This window comes from Patella vulgata, chromosome 2, assembly GCF_932274485.2.
Source record: "Patella vulgata chromosome 2, xgPatVulg1.2, whole genome shotgun sequence".
NCBI classification, from domain to species: domain Eukaryota; kingdom Metazoa; phylum Mollusca; class Gastropoda; family Patellidae; genus Patella; species Patella vulgata.
The window spans coordinates 57,011,800-57,032,294 of NC_065880.2; the positions used below are offsets into that span (position 1 = coordinate 57,011,800).

General features: G+C 36.3%; 1 protein-coding gene across 1 annotated transcript in view; it reads right to left on the reverse strand.

Moving 5' to 3' along the window:
• Positions 1 to 18,188, reverse strand: part of LOC126811158 (uncharacterized) — a 67,672-nt gene extending 49,484 nt beyond the window's left edge. The window contains exon 1 of the mRNA XM_056098461.1: positions 18,033 to 18,188. Within this exon, the coding sequence (XP_055954436.1) occupies positions 18,033 to 18,115 (83 nt within the window). The 5' untranslated portion in view covers positions 18,116 to 18,188. The remainder of the gene's footprint in view (positions 1 to 18,032) is intronic.
• Positions 18,189 to 20,495: the final 2,307 nt, after the last annotated feature.

Consider the following 20,495-nt stretch of genomic DNA (forward strand, 5'->3'; position numbering starts at 1 on the left):
AAATGATATTTTTGCCAATTTCTCAACTGGCAATAGTGAATTATAGGATTAATAGGATTATTCTTTAACAAGGTAGGACTGTTTATCGATACCATCTATTTTAAGGCTTTATTTTAATAAATTTTAAAAATATAACTTAAAAATATGAAATTGGAACTTTAAATGTAACGCTCACAATAGAACACAGACAAAAATAACTGCAGAAGACAACCAGCAGTTGCCAGGCAAGATACGTCCACATTTTGCAAGAGTTGGATAAAGAACAAGCTAAAAAAAAAGGGTTTTTTTTGTACATCAGGGCCATAATCCAGGAACTGAGATCTTTTGGATATAAACATATATTTTAAGTTTCATCAAGATCGGATAAAAATTGTGCCCTCTAGAAGGTCAACGACCTTGGTATTACATACTTTTACACTATTTGGGCACAAGTAGCAGCCATTTTGTCTGGCAGTTTCAGTCCCATTTTCACGTAATTCAACCTCAACCATCATTAGGGTGTAACAGTGATATATTTAATTGTTTTTTTATTAAATCGGATAAAAATTGTGACCTCTATAGGTTCCACAAGCTAATAAAACATGATTTTTCATACAATCAGGAGCCATAATATCGGAAGGAACCAAGATCTTTGTGTTACAAACATACATTTCAAGTTTCATTTGCTCAAATATCGGAAGGAACCAAGATCTTTGTGTTACAAATGTACATTTCAAGTTTCATTAAAATTGGATGAAAATTGTGACCTCTAGAGTGTCCACAAGCTAAAAACGTGATTTTTTGTACAATCTGGGGCCATAATCCATGAAGTTAAGGTCCGATACATGCTAACTTCGAAAGGAGACGAGATCTTTGGGAGATACACCCACTTCAAGTTTCGTCAAAATTGAATAAAAATCCTGATCTGTAGGGTTTCCACAAATTGTGGATGGACAGATGTCAAGACAGACGGACATGGGCGACGTATAAAAATATGTAAAGTCTAATTACTACAACCATGGTTATAGAAACATAAAAATATAGTTACATAAATATAAGCATGTTAATAGTTCTACATTTTTGTTGGTCATCAATATTTTAAATTGATGGAAATGTCCAATTCATTGAAAGTTGGTTCTTCTTGATATAAAGATAGGTTGCCAGGCAATTAAACATACGCCCACAGCAGCTAAATCATCCGAGCGGTCGACAAGTGTTGTCGTATATATTTGTTCTTTTGTAGGTAATTAGGGGGCATTTAATAGACAATTTCATACAGATGACATTATAATTTTCGTCGTTTGAGGGTTCACAAGGTTCTAAAAACTAAAACAAGGGCTGTAACTCTGGAAGTAATCTACAGAAATTGTTCAAATTCGACAGACTTTTTCATTTTACTAATTCAAATAATACATATCAATTTCATACAGATCTGATGATAACTTTTGTCGTTGGAACGTTCACAAGGTTCAACAAAGTAAAACAAGGGCCATAATTCTAGAAGACACGAATTGACAGAAATTGCTGACATTCAATAGGCTTCTTCATTTCACTAATTTAAATGATGCATATGAATTTCATACAGATTGGGTGATAACTTTTGTCGTTCAAGCGTCAGGGGCGGATCCAGGAATTTTTGCAGGAGGGGTGGGGGGTGTCATGTTCCTGAGACAATGTATCTCCCCACCCCCCTCCCGCATGGTCTCTATCATCATTTTGGCGTATATACATACACATTGAGCTTTTTAAACAGATTATCTCGTGCTTTGAGTACCCATCCTGTCCCAAATCTGACGATAAAGGATAAAGCACACGGCCGAGAAACCTTTCTCATAACCCTCTGGATCCGCCCCTGAGCGTTCACAAGATTTTCAACAATGTGAAACAAGGGCCATAATTCTAGATGTAATTAATGGAAATTTGCTGAAACTCAATAGGCTTGTTCGATTTACTAATTTAAACGATACCTATAAATTTCATACAGATCGGATAATAACTTTTGTCGTTAAATCATTCACAAGGTACAACAAAGTGAAAAGATAGGATGATAACTTTTGGGGTTAGAGCGTTCACAAGGTTAAACAAAGTGAAACAAGGGCCATAACTCTAGAAGTATTAAACGGAAATTGGTGAAATTCAATAGGCATCTTCGTTTCCCTAATTTAAATATTGCATATAAATATCACAAAGATCGGATGTTAACTTTTGGCATTAGAGCGTTCACAAGGTTCAACAAAGTGAAAAGATAGGATGATAACTTTTGGGGTTAGAGCGTTCACACGGTTAAATTGGATAAAAATTATGAACTCTATAGGGTCCACAAGTTAAAATTATAATATTTCGTTCAATAAGGGGCCATAATTCAGGAAGTTGCGGTCCGATGTGCGCAAATATCGAAAGGAACCGAGATCTTTGGGTTATAAACTAACATTTCAAGTTTCAACAAAATCGGATAAAAATTGTGACCTCTATAGGGTCCACAACCTTGATATACCATATTTTTACGCTATTTGAGAACGAAGGGCGGCCATTTTGTCTGTCAGTTTTGGGCCGATTTTCACGAAATTCGAACTCGGCCGTTCTTAGTGTTTAATGGTGATATAATAATACGTTTTTTTAAATCGGATAAAAATCATGACCTAAAAGCGCGATTTTTCATACAATTAGGGGCCATAATTCAGGAAGTTACGGTCCGATATGCGCGAATATCGTAAGGAACCAAGATCTTTGGGTTATAAACTTACATTTCAAGTTTCAACAAAATCTGATAAAAATTGTGACCTCTATAGGGTCCACAACCTTGATATACCATACTTTTTACGCTATTTGAGAACAAACGGCGGCCATTTTTTCTGTCAGTTTTGGGACGATTTTTACGAAATTCGAACTCAGCCGTCCTTAGGGTTTAACGGTGATATAAAAATACATTTTTTTAAATTGGATAAAAATTCAGGAAGTTACGTTCCGATATGTGCGAATATCGAAAGGTAACGGAGATCTTTGGGTTATAAGCATACATTTCAAGTTTAAACCAAATCGGATAAAAATTGTGACCTCTACAGTGTTCACAAGCTAAAAACGTGATTTTTCGTACAATCAGGGGCCATAATCCATGAAGATACAGTCCGATACATGCCAATATCGAAAGGAACCCAGATCTTAGGGTGATACACCTATATTTCAAGTTTCATTGAAATCGGATAAAAATTGTGACCTGTAGACTGTTCATAAACAATTGTGGACGGACAGACGGACGGACAGGGGCAACGACGATATACGTCCACATGAAAATGTGGGCGTATAAAAACTAGATAATGTGAAAAGGCAATTTGCTGAAAATTTCAGTCAAATTGATCCACTATGAACCCAGAAATAAGCGCTCGAAAGTTCCACATAGCCTCGGTCATCATTACTAAAGTCGGTACGACAAAAATCATAGTCTCGATTACCAACAATTATCGCAGGATAGCGCTGACATCGAGAGTTGATTATGTTCTGGATACATTAATTAATGTCTAATTAATAGTTTATATAACATTTCAGGCCTAAAGAAAGACCTACAATAGGCAGATTTAGCTCTTGCATAATGCATGTTTAATACATTGGGCATGGGTGACAGTTTAATGTTCAGGAATGCAACAGGCCGGTCTCGTGAGGGCTCTCAGTTAGTTGCAGATGAATTGAATGCAATGAAATCTGGCAGTCTTGACGAAGGTCGCAGCCATGATACAAGGTTTTAGAAAGATAGGTTGCCAGACAACGAAACATACGCCCACAGCAGCTAAATCGTCCGAGCGGTCGACACATATTCATTCTTTTGTAGGTGATTGGGGCATTTACAAGACAATTTTATACAGATCAGATTATATTTTTTGTCGTTTGAAGGTTCACAAGGTCAGGCCTCGATATAGTAGATCGATCGCCTGGACGAGATTTCAGGAGAACGATAATTTGATCTCCCCGGTTATGTCGGGTAATCGATAAAAAGTTTATGGGGAACACCAATTTAAATCCACGTTTTAGTTGGCTCAGCAAAACTGTGGCCAACTCACGGAGAATAGTGTTGACTAGTTTGATGGTTTCTATAACCAAATAAAAGACGTCCTGATGTCTGAATCTGTGTATTCCAATTCTTCAAAGCGTCATGCGCAGAGTTGGTGGTTTCTGGGGAATTCCATAGTTTGTGACATTGAACACAATAGTCAAATTGACAAGCTCGTGTCCAAATAAGGAAATCGGCGACTTCGTCTGTTTACGATCTTTCACGAAGTGACATCTCATAGCATACGATTGGACTTTGTGATTTCGTAAATTGCATATTCAGCGGTGACGTGGGACTGGACCAATAGACTGACTCTTTCGCTGACAGCTATGCAAATTAATCTGGGAGTCCCTGTTGTTATACAAGATGCCCCGGCTGTCACAATTTTCTCAACACGTGGTTGTGTGGATTTGACAAGATTTTGGTCGAGTTGCCAAAATGGCCATGCAAGTGAAGAAAAAAGAGACAGTCAATATAAGAACATTCAAAAAATGGGAATTCAAGGACGAATTTGAGATTTTGAGAAAGGACGACAACGGAAACATAACAAAATTGCGGAGTAAAACTTGTGCAGATCATTTGTCTGACGTGCTGAACGAAGCAAGGAGACGAGATATGAAAGGAGTGGTTGTGAACAGTATCATGCACCTCGCAGATGGCGTGGAGTGCGTGCACAAAGGAAATTTGTTCAGGTACACCAGGTCTGGTGGAGAACACGACTGGGCAAAACGAAAGTACGGCACACCGGATGGCATCAGCTCCCCCAGCCCGTCAACATCTTCAGGTAGGTACCCGTTCGTACCGCGTCGTTGTTAGGTTTAACTTTCTGCGGTATGCTAATTTGTGTTCTTGTAGTTCCTATCCTCGACGTTTTGGTCAGAATATACTTTTCTTGGAGCAGTGAAACTCATTGGTGCATCCAAATGACCAATTTTGCATAACTTGTCACCTTGTCAGTCACAGTTTCGAATTCAAGACTAGGACAGGAGCACCCTCAGAGAGGTAAAAGTTTTGAGAAGTAAAAGTTCAGCGATGTAAAAGTTCAGCGATGTTAATGTTAAAATATACTATGTATATGCAATGCGACTTGCTCTCTCTCCCGCCCCCCCCCCCTCTCTCTCTGGTTGATGGTTATATTTTTTATATTTTATACCTCCATGGTTAGGAGAAGCGAGGCCCTTTCTGCAGATTTCTTTTTAAGTTTCCGTAGATTCTGTTGAAACATTGGCAGAGAAATATACAAAAGAGCTCAAGATGATTTCGAAGTTTCAATTAATATTTTGACCAAACCATTGCAGATAGGAATTACGTTACACATAATAATCATCTGCAGTGCAGGTATACAAATATAACATATTCAGTAGATCTGAATATCTATGTACACCGCTATGTTATTTGGCTTTGGCGCGGTTAAACCATCATTGAAAGCCTGAATAAAAGGAAACGGAATAGAAACGGGCCCACAGAAAAATCTCGTGAACATGTACTCATGCACATGCTTCTCATTATAAAATGGTATATTAGACTAGCTTACAGTTCGGCGAATCAAGGGAATTTGAATATTACGCAAAAAAGTGAGCCAACTCATTGAACCAATGTATAAAACATTCTGTTCTATATTTTCTTAAACAAGTTTGAAGTGTTTCTGACAATAATTGTTTTTAAATTAATTAATATTTCAGGAGCTAGTGGATCCTCCAAACCTCTTGATAGTGGAGGGTTACCCACCCAGCCGAGAATTGATTTACTGATCAACTCAACAACTCGTAGCGGATACAAAAACCTCTTCAACACAGCACTGTTCATTGCAAGAGAAGAGAAGCCTTTTTTTGAATTTCCAGCACTGATTGATCTTCAGAGAAGAAATGGGGTGCCTTTTTTAGCTGGGAAAGACAGTGATAAGTGTTGTCGAGAGTTTGTCTCTTTCCTTGCGACTGTTTTACGCAATGATATTTTGATGATGATGCAGAGAGCAAATTTCTTCTCGGGCTTCATGGATGGCTCACAGGCACGCAAAACTGGTTCAGAAAAAGAACTTGTTTATGGCAAAATAGTTGTGAATGGATGTCCAACTGAACTGCTCTTTAAATGTCAGGACATGTGTGAAATCGGAGGGGAAGATGCTCAGTCTGTTAAGAGTGCTTACGATAAAACGTTTGTAGATGTGTGTAAGATGCCTGAAGACAGATACGCAAAGTTAATGGTCAGCGTCTGTACCGATGGCGCGAGCGTGAACATGGGGGTGTATAACGGTGCCTGCACACAGTTGAAGGCAGACTATGATCGCAACTGGCTGTTAATTATCCATTGCTCAAACCATCGCCTGGAATTGGCGATCAAGGACGCCTTCATGGCCGATGCAGCTTTCCGGGATATTGATGATATCATGATGCAAATGTATTACCATTTTCGGAATAGCGGAAAGGCGAAGAGAATTTTCATTCAAGTTGCTCTTGCTCTTGGAGTAACCTGTGTGAGTTTCGTCAAGGCCCATGGTACACGCTTCCAGAATCACAAGTATCGCGCCTGCAAATCCATGGTTGTGAACTATCTGCCCCTCTGTATTGCGAAAATATGATTGAAACACCTGGGGCATGCAAGGCTGACACAGCAGCCAAACTGAAAGGATTCCTAAACAGATTCCTGGCATATACTTACCTGTCTGCCTTGCACTTCTACCGCAAAGTACTGCAGATCACAGCTCACTTGGCGTACTTAATGCAGAGGATCTCTGTACTGCTGACAGACATCATAGATGCCATTGCAGAAGCCAAGCAAAACCTGAATGAACTTGCTGAATCAGATGTTGACTTACCATTTGAAGCAAAGGTGAATGAAGATGATTCGGTCTCAATAGATGCAACAGCAACAAACTTACCAGTAACTCTGTCATTCAGAGAAAACAACCAGCTCACAGACAAACAGAAGAGAAGAGTTGAAAAACTAACAAAAGTTACAAAACAAGAATACACTCTCAAAAATGTAAAACAGGGAAAAGCTTCTGTGAAACGGATCAAAGAAAAATTGCTTCCAGCAATCACTGATGCCATTGATCGACGTTTTTTGCTCCTTTTTTGTCCAAAGAAGAGATCTACAGTTCAATCCAACTTGCAGACCATTCCAGTTGTGACTATGATGACAAGGAGTTTGGCATGGACAAAATCAGGAAGCTTAGTGATCATTTCCGTGTTTCTCTTGAATTCCATGGCTATAGTGTTACCAAAGCTATGGTTGAATTCAAACAGCTGAAGGCTCTTGTTGGTCAGAAATTCCGCAACCATACTAACAAACCAAACTGCAGGTGTGGAAATCCATATTTTGTCATCATGGAAAGAAATGTCCACACATACTGCTTCTTATTGAACTCTGTCTCTAGCATGGTCATCATCGACTGTGGAGAGGGGATTCAGTGTGTGTGCACGTACCTTAACAGACAGCAGAACATCAATCAAGAAAGATACCTTGGATGATCTTTTGATGTTACGAATCAACATACCATCATTGGAGGCCCTGGATTCTGGATACACCTATGATTTGGTTGACAAGGCTGTCAGCCATTACCTTTCGAAACCAAGATGAAACAGTTCAACGAAGAGGTCACAAAAGCATGTGACAGTGCATGCGCCAGACCAGAGCAGGGACAAGCACAGCACTGCATTTCTACCCACGCCATTCAGTACTACACTGAATGAGCTCCTGGAGGACGAGGAGTTCCTGCATGTGAGCGACAGTTCAGAAAGTGCTGACAAGGAAAGTGACCAGGATGATGATGGCATGGACTCTGACATTCACATCTCTGATGATGACACCATGGATGCTAATGTCCCGTCCTCAGATGATGACTCGCATGTTACTGAAATCGATATGGCAGTAGATTCAGACATATCTGTAGACACGGAGTGATACTGACAGAGCCAAAAAATCAATCGGTTGTGAGACAATTAACATGAAGAACAATTACTTGATAATCAACAGTGAATTTTTTTCTTCAATTTGTTCATGAGAGAATATTTTAAAGCTGAATATATCTCACGAAATGGCATGATAGTCGGTTGTGACATGGTTAACATGAAAAACAATTACTTGATAATCAACAGTGATTTTTTTTTTCAATTTATTCATGAGAGACACCATTGTTCAACATCAGTCACATTACTAGGACTTATATAATCTTGGCGCCATTTTGAAGCTGAATATATCTCACAAAATGGCGCCAAGATTAATATAAGTCCTAGTAATGTGACTGATGTTGAACAGTGGATATATTCCCTGAAATGAATTAAGTAAATGGTCACGCAATTTAAGTTACTCAAGAAACAACATTCAAACAACATCATGCAATCTCTAGTTTTAGGTGATCGATTCAGGTGATCGATTGGTCACCTGGTTGATACCTCAGGTGATCAAAAAATCGATCACCTGGACCAAAAATCAGGGGATCGATTTATTGATCACCCTGTGCCATCTTATTTCGAGGCCTGAAGGTTCTACAAACTGAAACAAGGGCCTTAACTCTGGAAGTAGTTTACAGGAAATCTTGAAATTTGACAGGCTTTTTCGTTTTACTAATTTAAATAATGCATATAAATTTCATACAGCTTGGATGATAACTTTTGTCATTCGAACATTCACAAGGTTCACAAAGTAAAACAAGGGCCATAACTCTAGAAATAATTGACGGAAATTGCTGAAATTCAATAGACCTCCGTTTCACAAATTTAAATGATGCATATAAATTTCATACATGTCGGATGATAACTTTCATCAATTGAGCATTAACAAGGTTGAACAAAGTGAAACAAGGGCCATAACTCTAGAAGTAATTATTGTAAATTGCTGAAATTCAATAGGTTAGGCTGGTTTCACTAATCTAAATGATGCATATAAATTTCATTCATATCAGATAACTTTTGCCGTTAGAGTGTTCACAAAGTTCAAAAAAGTGAAACAAGGGCTATAATTCTAGACATAATAAACGGAAATTGCTGAAATTCAATAGGATTCTTCTTTTAACTAATTTAAATGACGCATATAAATTTCATACAGAGCGTTCACAAGGTGCAACAAAGTGAAACAAGGGCCATAACTCTAGAAGTAATAAAGAGAAAATGCTGAAATTCAATAGGATTCTTTTTTTTACTAATTTTAATGAAACATATAAATTTCATACAGATTGGCAGATAACTTTAGATGTTAGAGCATTCACAAGGTGCAACAAAGTGAATCAAGGACCATGCCTCTAAAAGTAATTAAGGGAAATTGCCGAAATTCAATAGGATTCTTTGTTTCACTAATTCAAATAATGCATATAAATTTCACAAAGATCGGATGATAACTTTTGGCGTTAGAGTGTTCACAAGGTTCAATAAAGTGAAACATGGGCCATAATAACTCTAGACGTAATAAATGGAAATTGTTGAAATTCAATAGGCTTCTTCATTTCACTCATTTAAATAATGCATATAAACTTCACAAAGATCAGATGATAACTTTTGGCATTAGAGTTATAGCGTTCACAAGGTCCAACAAAGTGAAACGAGGGCCATAAATCTAGACTAATAAACGGAAATTATTGAAATTAAATAGGCTTCTTCATCTCACTAATGTCAACAATATATATCAATTTCAAAACAATCGGATCATAACATTTGGCATTAGAGCGTTCACTAATGTCAACAATATATATCAATTTTAAAACAATCGGATCATAACTTTTGGCATTAAAGCGTTCACAAGAAATTCTGGACAACGGACAGACATGGGCGACGGCAATACAAGTCCACAGTTCCATGTGGTCTTTTAAAAAGCAATATGTCGGTATGTACTAAAACAGTACTACATAGCAACCACGCCATTAAATTATTTTTATTTTGTTGTTTAATTTTAATATTTTTTTCTTTACGTTTTCAAGGGTGCTGAAGACGAAAATCATAGTAAATGCACTCTTTTCAAGTGAGTTTTCATAGAAAAACATTCACAACACTTGCAGCATATTTCTATGATAGCGTTATAATTGACAACAATCTATACATTAGTAGTCAAAGTTTGTATATTATAACTTTGGTGAGATTAACTTAGTGCCAGTGGTCAGAAGATTAAGGTTGTTGATTGGGTAATCAAGTTTAGTAGCCTATCTTCATCATCAAAGAAGCAAGATTTTGCTGTACAATAAGTCTACTGTTCTTTTCAGGTTCCGTAACAGTATCAAAATATGAGTTCCTAAAAAAATAGAAATTTCAATTTCATTGGCAAGAAATGCTTACCTTCACTTTCATGCATTTTAGCGGCGGTGTAATTAAACAATGGCTATTTTGTTTATTTCCATTTAAGGCCCATAAATTTTTTTCTAACAGACGAAACAAGATATCAAATAATCACCGCTTTGATTAATTTAAATTATTCAGAGTAAATAATGAGTTGTCAACGGCCTTATTATTGTTAATTATGAATCAACTAATCATTAATCCGTGAGAAGTGATTACAGATTAGTATTACTCAATGACACGAACAGTTTGTTGATTAATTTGCAATGTTTTGATTAACACTCAACAGCTATCTATATACGATCAGAATTCAGTTGTTTTCTGCCACTACTCAGGGTGAAACACATGTAGATACCCATAAAATTATTGCCAAAATCAAAATTCTATTATCCGCTTGAGCCTCAACGTGGCCACGGAACCACAATGCTTTCCACATGGTGTCTGAGCCAATCAGCAAACGAATCGTGTTGGCAGCATAGCAACAAGCGGAATTTGTTTACATTTTTAGGGGTTTTAAAACTCGATTGTATTCCTTCAAATTGAATTCCTCAGCAATACTTTGGTCTTATTTATAAACTAGAGATTCTCCACTTTACAACAATGCCAAGCATTTTGCAAGAGGATTGAGAAAACTAATTTCGCTCAGAATATTCAGAAAAAGACAGATTTAAGAATACTGTACTCTTACAAAACGTCCAAATAATAAAGGTGTTTTTTTTAAATGTTTTATTGCTATTTTGATCTTTTGGGTCGATAGATAGTATATTTATCGACTCATTTTTGTGAATATCTCAATTTCGATCAAAATCAATATTTTCACTTATTTTGTCTTTATCTCATTATATTATTAGATTGTGCACATTTCGACTCATTTTGTCATGGCCGGTCACATATATCAATTTCAAACCAATCAAATTGACTCGGTTGGACTGATGGATGGTCAGATCAAGAGTGTGTAGCAAGGCTTCTCACTCACTGTGGCGTACAGGGAGAATCCGGCATTTGTTAGACCAGGCCAGTACTGAGAAATTGGTGCATGGCTTTGTGACATCAAAGCTGGATTACTGCAACAGTCTGTTTTATGGTCGCCCGAAATACGAGTTAAATAAATTACAACATGTTCAGAATTATCTGCTGCTCAACTGGTGATTCGAAGGAAGCTGGAGCATCACGTAGAGATGACGCCCATACTTTGAGAGATACACTGGCTCCCAGTTGAGAAGCGGATTCATTTCAAACTGTCATGTATAATTTTCAAGTTAATATGCCATAGTGAGTCAGCACCTTGCTACCTCACAGATATCATTAATTAGTATTCAAGTTCTATCTTATCGGACTAGGAGCAGTGATGAGGTGAAGTTGCGACCGTTTTCCCACAAAACACATGGAAAACAAACCAGCCAGTTGTATGGCGATCGCGCCTTCAGTCATGTCGCGCCTTCTCTCCGGAATGAGCTGCCACTAAGACTTAGACCACTCACCAAATTCAGTCTGTTTAAATCCAACCTCAAAACATATTTATTCAATTAGGCAATAATACTACTATAACTAATATTATTATAGGCATACATTTGTATATCTTTAATTGAGATTTTTTATGAGTTATTGATAGTTTTTATTCATTTATTATTATGTATATACTATGTGTAGTACGCCTATGTAAAGACGGTTGAGACAATTTTTGTGCAACGGTCTATAAACAATATATATATTATCATTATTATTAAATGGTCAATGTAATCTGTAGAGTATTCACAAGAAATTGTGGATGACGGATGGACGGGGGCGATGGCAATATATTCATCCCCATTTCCATGTGGGCATATAAAAATGAAGATCTCTGATTCACTGCTGATTTAAACAGGGCAACAAATATTACCAGATTACACTGAGTCAAAACTATTTAACAACAGTATGTTTAATAATGACAACATGACATCTTTTATCACCCAAGAAACTACAATACTATTACAACCAAATACTTGACAAACAGTTAAATAAGTAGAATAACTTGATAAAGCCACATTAAACTGAGGTCAACTAGATGTTATACAGATAATTATATATGAATTCAATAACCAACTGTATTATTGGATCAGACAGTATACTCTCATGATGAAGCATTTAGAAAACTGGATAATCTACCTGACTTATGTTATTTTTACTATAAGTAGAAAAAAGTGGTAAATGGGTCACTTTTTAGTTTGTATCTGTTCAGTGGTGACGGTTCAATCTTCTAATCATATCCATACATTTTCTATAAATGTTTAGATCAGTTGATAGAACATGCTTCTTACCAATCTGGCTTCAGATATCAAAATTTAGTACGATATATACTGATCTTCCATCTAATCTTTCTAATTATAAACACTTACTTTTTAAAAAAAAATTTCTCTAAATAAAGAACTGGCAGATCTCTAATCACTGAATTAAGATTGTGATAAAATGGGTAAGACTGAACATTTTATTTACATGATTTACGTAGTCAGTCAAACTTTGAGATTACTGTTTATCAGGTCAAAACTGACCTGATTAAAAGTAAACAAGATAACAAAATGTAGCATTTAATTTAAAGAGAGTAGAATTCCTTCCTCTATTATCACAATCACATTATATAGATTACAAACCTCAACTTTTTAAGTGTGTTAGGGTTTAGACCACCTTTTAGTAACTTTTACCATATCACAAATTGTGAAAAATACTACAAGATCAAAATTAATTCATATGAACATCAACGTTACGGCTCAACGATGTGGTCTTGAAAGGCATTAAAAGGAACTGCAACCATGCTCTTCTTAAAACTGTCCTTCATTATTAAAATCAGTCATTGTTTTTTAAGGCGAGCGATCGCTCTTGAGCACCTGTCGCTCACCTGAATGTCGACCGAGGGGAGTTTTTTTCTCTCTCCTTAAAATTGACCAGCGGCTGCCAGGCAGGATACGCCCACATTTTCGAGAGATGGATAGAAAACAAGCTAAAACGAAAGTGATTTTTCCTACAATCAAGGGCCATAATTCAGGAAATTACAATTCGATATGCGCAAATATCGAAAAGAACCAAGATCTTTGGGTTATAAACTTACATTTGAAGTTTCAACAAAATCGGACAAAAATTGCGACCTCTATAGGGTCCACAACCTTGACATACCATATTTTTACGCAAATTGAGAACGAGTGGCGGCCATTTTGTCTGTCAGTTTTGGGCGGATTTTCACGAAATTCTAACTCAGCCGTCCTTAGGGTGTAACGGTGATATAATAATACGGTTTTTTAAATCATATAAAAATTATGACCTCCATAGGGTCCACAAGCTAAAAATGCGATTTTTCGTACAATCAGGAGCCATAATTCAGGAAGTTACGGTCCGATATGCGCGAATATCGAAAGGGATCGAGATCTTTGGGTTATAAACTCACATTTCAAGTTTCAACAAAATCGGATAAAAATTGTGACCTCTATAGGGTCCACAACCTTGATATACCATACTTTTACGCTATTTGAGAACGAAGGGTGGCCATTTTATCTGTCAGAAAGTTACGGTCCGATATGCACGAATATTGAAAGGGACCGAGATCTTTGGGTTATAAACTTACATTTCAAGTTTCAACAAAATCGGATAAAAATTGTGACCTCTATAGGGTCACAACCTTGATATACCATATTTTTACGCTATTTGAGAACGAACGGCGGCCATTTTGTCTATCAGTTTTGGGCCGATGTTCACGAAATTCAAACTGGGTCGTCCTTAGGGTGTAACGGTGATATAATAATACGTTTTTTTAAATCGGATAAAAATTATGACCTCTATTAGGTCCACAAGCTAAAATCGCGATTTTTCATACAATCAGGGGCCATAATTCAGGAAGTTACGTTCCGATATGCACGAATATCGAAAGGAGCTGAGATCTTTGGGTTATAAGCATACATTTCAAGTTTAAACCAAATCGGATAAAAATTGTGACCTCTACAGTGTTCACAAGCTGAAAACATTTTTTTTCGTACAATCAGGGGCCATAATCCATGAAGTTACGGTCCGATACATGCCAATATCGAAAGGAACCGAGATCTTAGGGTGATAAACCTATATTTCAAGTTTCAGTGAAATTAGATAAAAATGGACGTCCGGGCGGACAGGACCGACGACAATATACGTATAAAATATACGTATAAAAATCACTCTCCTTTACAAAGTCATGGGAGAGCTTATTTTAGGGGAGTGATTTTTTCAATTTGTTGATTAAGGGGAGCTTTTTTCGGTTCTCCTCTAAAATATAAAACAACAACGACTGTAAAATGTAGTAACAAAAATTAAACATCTTAATACAGAAATTTGTTCAAGACTGATAATAATATAAACTTTGACTTTACACTTATAAGGGTCACAATGAAATAATAATACATGTATGTATTTGCATCACATACTTGTATTAATAAACTAGGTAACATACATTATCAAGCAAGGAATATTAAAGTTCAAAAGAAAAAAGGTTAAAGATACACTATGTAAGATTGAGATAAAGAGCTGACAATTCTTGTTAAAATAGATAACAAGGGCATCGCTACCACTGCAGAATACGTCCACATTCCTGCTTTGATTGATATGGTATTCTTTAAAATGAAAAGAATGAAATATGAAATGGCTGCAAGGACTGTATATGAGGCAAAGAAGGCTAAGTGTTGGATTTGTTTTGCCAAACTTTACAGACTAATTGTTAACAAAAAAAGTGGGTGTGACACCACCCCAGGGGGTTGGGGCATGCACCAAAATAAATAGTTGCTGTCTATATGGTATAAGGAATAAATATGTCAAGTTCCAAGATGATCCATTCAGAATTCCAGTCTGTAGACGATAAACACAAAATTTGGAAGTGGCTCTGCCCCTAGGGAATGGAGATAGAACAATAATAGGTACAATCCTGTTATAGAAATGATTGATATGCTGAATTTGAACAAAACCTGTAGAGTATTTACAGACAAAACATTAACAAAAAAGTGGGTGTGACACCAACCCTGGGGGTCAGGACATGCACCAAAATAAATAGCTGCTATCCTTACAGTATAAGGAATAAATATGCCAAATTCCAAGATGATCCATTCAGAATTCCAGCATGTAGACAAAAAAGATAAAAATTGGGCGTGGCTCTACCTCTGGGGGGTTGGACATGAACCAATATAAATAGGTACCAGCGGCTGCCAGGCAGGATACGCCCACATTTTCGAGAGATGGATAGAGAACAAGCTAAAAAGAAAGTGATTTTTCCTACGATCAAGAATTTACAATTCGATATACGCAAATATCGAAAGAAACCGAGATCTTTGGGTTATAAACATACATTTCAAGTTTCAACAAAATCGGATAAAAATTGTGACCTCTATATGGTCCACAACCTTGATATACCATATTTTTACGCTATTTGAGAACGAGGGGCGGCCATTTTGTCTGTCAGTTTGGGGCCGATTTTCATGAAATTCGAATATAAGAATACGTTTTTTTAAATTGGATAAAAATTATGAACTCTATAGGGTCCACAAGCTAAAAACGCGATTTTTCGTACAATCAGGGGCCATAATTCAGGAAGTTACAGTCTCCGATATGCGCGAATATCAAAAGGAACCGAGATTTTTGGGTTATAAACTTATATTTCAAGTTTCAACAAAATCGGATAAAAATTATGACCTCTATAGGGTCCACAACCTTGATATACCATATTTTTACGCTATTTGAGAATGAGGGACGGCCATTTTGTCTGTCAGTTTTGAGCCGATTTTTACGAAATTCGAACTCAGCCGTCCTTAGGGTTTAACGGTGATATAATAATACGTTTTTTTAAATCGGATAAAAATTATGACCTCTATAGGGTCCACAAGCTAAAAACGCGATTTTTCGTACAATCAGGGGCCATAATTCAGGAAGTTACCTTCCGATATGCCCGAATATCGAAAGGAACCGCGATCTTTGGGTTATAAGCATACATTTCAAGTTTAAACCAAATCGGATAAAAATTGTGACCTCTACAGTGTTCACAAGCTAAAAACGTGATTTTTCGTACAATCAGGGGCCATAATCCATGAAGTTAGAGTCCGATACATGCCAATATCGAAAGGAACCGAGATCTTAGGGTGATAAAGCTATATTTCAAGTTTCATTGAAATCGGATAAATATTGTGACCTGTAGACTGTTCACAAACAATTGTGGACAGACGGACAAACAGGGGCGACGACAATATACGTCCACACGAAAATGTGGGCGTATAAAAACCCTGTGATGAATCAAGTCGAATAGGATCCAAATCTGCTTTAATAAATGCAACTTGTAGATCATTTACAGACAAAAAGTGGATGTGGCACCATCGAAAGGGGGGGGGGGGGCATGCACCAAAATCAATAGTTGCCGTCCAAGCATACCATGTTCCAAGATAATCCAATCAAGAGTTGCAACCTGTATACAATAAACACAAACATTGGGCGTGGCTCTGCCCCTGGGGGTTGGAACATGCACCAAAATCAATAGTTCCGTCCTTAGGCTATGAGGAATACATATGCCAAATTCCAAGACAATCCATTAATAATTGTGTCCTGTAGGCTACATACAAACAGGGGTCAAAATTTGTGAAATTGGAACAAAGGCATTTTTTTTTCAAAAAATACCAAAGTAATTCCTTCGTCACTATAGCAGTTTTTATGTACACTAAGAGAAAACTTTTAATTTAAAGATTAGGAATAATAAATAAAACTCTAAGCACAGCGTTTTAATGTTTTCATTTATAATGTCTATTCAGACATGCATATCGCCATTATTACAGAATTCGTCTAGAATTCGGTCACCACAAACACCCTTAAATTGTTTAGGGATTTACGTACACCGCAGTCCATATGAATATCGTAATATGAATCCGTTTTATTTCTTTGAAATCAGAAGGCCTAAAAATTCTTGCAAGCCATTGAATCTGCTTTGGCTCAGTGACAATATAAGTATCGGTAATACCGTAAATTGATTATCAAAACACGACTTCACACCTGTGCATGACATTATATTACATGTACCTGTAATGCCCCCTGGAATTCCTTTTTCACATCCCGTCTAAGGCGTCAATATGCTAAAAATAATATTATATAAAATATTTTCCCGACTAAATCATTTGATTTGTCATATTTTCCAGTAAATTATTCATAGCCTTCATTTCTGGAAATTGTTTTGAACTTTTTAAATGATCAAATACACCAGACAACGAGCCGTGTGCATTTCCATTCCAGCCACCAGTGTATGATGTTACGGTAGAATTAGGTCAGATGACTTGGGGGTTACATGTTTTATTTATTTGGATATAAATATTTCATAATGCTATAAATTAGTGTTAAACAGATAAAAACATGCTTAGATGGTGTGAAATTCATTGTCATAAAATTGGCAGCTATTTGACTTCCAACTATCGCAATTGTGGACGCCGGACCGACAAACGGAAGGGGGCAACGACAATGTACGACCACATCAGGGATCGAAAATATGTCAAACGAAAAAAAATGCGTGTAACATTTTTTCGCTTATTGTTACTGAATATGATTATTCAATAAAAAAAACAATATACACACATATCATAATTGACCTTTTTTTGTGTTTGACCATCTGTCCTTTCATTATTGTCGTTATATTCCATCAAACAAATTCCGACATCGATGAAAAATGTATGTTATATTGGCGAATGGCTTTCACGCGACACAAACAGTTTTAATAGTAAAAAAACACGTACCGTTTTGATTTTTCTGGATGATATTTAACATAAGTATTGCTTAATGATGAATAAATACTGTTATAAACTCCCGAGTTATTCATTCCACAAGATGCAAATGCCGATAAGGAGCTTTGTTTACGTCACGTGACTTCTCGCTCACTTTTCCACCTGTTAGCATTATCCCATACTCCTTGCAGTGTTTCGTTTGATTAGAGCTAATCCCACTACTGACTGCTGTAAACAAAGCAAATTCTTGTTGTAAATTATGACTGGTCAATAGTCTGATTAACAACCAATAGCTAACTGCATAACAATACCAAAAATAGCTCCCCATTGGACCAAATATGTTTACATAACGTTACGTCATGACTCACAATTTTATTATTCCCAATTAACCAGTGCATAGCAGAATATTGCAGAAAACCTAATTGTGTGACAAACAAGGCTATCAACTGTCAACACGGATATATAATGTAAACAATATTGTTTTGAGACGAACAACACTTTCACCGTTTTCAATACCTTAAATCACTGTCCAAAGTTTCAGGGAAGACCCCTGATTAAAAGAAGGGCTGTCATGTTGCTGTGCTTGTGAGTATATTTGATTGAACAGAAGAATAGACACACTTCCTCAAAAGCACAAGTATCAGAAGCTAATCCAGCAATGGCCAGAGAGGGATTTCTCGGGCCTTTGCTTTAGGAATATGGCATTATCCCTGTTTCTGTTCAATTTCTATACATCTTGACAAATTCTTTATACCGATACTTTGATTTTCCAAAGGAATCATTGATTTTCAGATTGAAATAGATTTTAAGAATCCAAAAATATAAATAATGCCAACATTGCCAACTATATATTTTGAGAGTTCCGGTAGACTGATTGATTAGTGATTATCATTCAACGGACGTGCGGTCCGTGATCCGAAAAATTGCTATTTCAGTATTTGACATCAATGGGCACTTTTTGACATAGTACAATTATGTTTTATAGTTTAATTTACTATCCTTGTATTATATAATGCATCTTCAAGAAGGTGTACGCTTGAGTAAGAAAAAACAAGTTTTCAAGGGTAGCTATAAAAATAAATATGCACGGACGAAAGAACACAAACTTTTTTTTTATGTTTTTTTGTGCCTCCGCCATATGTAACTATTTTTAATTTAAAAAAAAAATATTATAATTAATATTTTGAAAATTAAAACTAATAAACAACAACTTTTGCAAGTTTGTAAATTTTGTTTGTAAATTCAGTACTGTATGCTAAAAATATTGACTAGAAATAATAATATTGACTAGAAAGTGTCAAGTGAATACTCCAGGGGTATTCCCAACTTTTTATGCATATTTATTTACATTTAAAAAAAAAACCTGATAAACTGAAAGTATTGACATTTTATAAAATATTGCAATATAGTGATTATATCGCAATGTTTTCAGGGATATCGCCCAGCTCTAGTGTTGAGGGCAGTTTTGTGTGTTCATTCTTGTGTTTTATTAGCCATTAGCTTTTTAATGAAATTGTAAGGAATATGTGTACACTCCAATGTATAACATAGCTTGTACATGTAATCCAAAGATAATAAAAGTATTTTCATTAAAGAAAAAATTGCCCCTTGAATTTCTTTAGAATCTTAGTTTTGCTTGTACATTTGAAATCAACAAGCAAAATTTTGCTTGTGTGTTTTCAAATAAAGTTCTATCCCTGGACCACATTTCGATGTGGTGGTATAAAAATGGGTGTGGCTCTGCCTCGAGAGATCATGCATTCACCCACAATAATATGGATCATCCTTATGCAAAGTTTCAATACAATCAGTTAAGAATTACGGCCTGTAGGCGACACACAACCATAGACATAGACCGGGGCGACGACAAAATACGTCCACATGATTGTGGGCGTATAAAAATTAGATAATGAAAAGGGAATATCTTGAAAAGTTCAGTCAAATTACTTCATTTTGAATGGCACACTAAGAAAATATCTCACTAAAGAAGCCAGCTATTTGACTGATGAAATTCGAAACACTGCAATAAAGTTAGCTCATAGCTGTGTTTTTCTTTATTTAGTTTGAGTCTACGATTATTTGCCGTCTATGACTTGCCATGTTTTTATTTTGCAAAATTCAAATATTTTTCATATATAATTAGTCAGGTGTGCCACTATTTTTTTCATGTGTTCCAAAAAAGGTTGAGAACCACTGCCCTAAAGAAAGGCCTGTAAAGGCCTGTAATAGTTATATTTAGCTCTTGCATAATGTATCTTTAACCATGTGAATTCTTCAATTCAGCTGGTATAGAAACAGAGAATACGCTGCCTCATACACAATGCCAATCACTACAGGATTGATGGTTTATACATTGTGGTATAAATGCTATGTCACTTTACAAACTACACAGCACTCCTGTCACTTTAAGAGATTTACATGTAAATATAATAAAATCAATGATTAATCTAATCCAAGTTCTGAGTTTGATCGTAA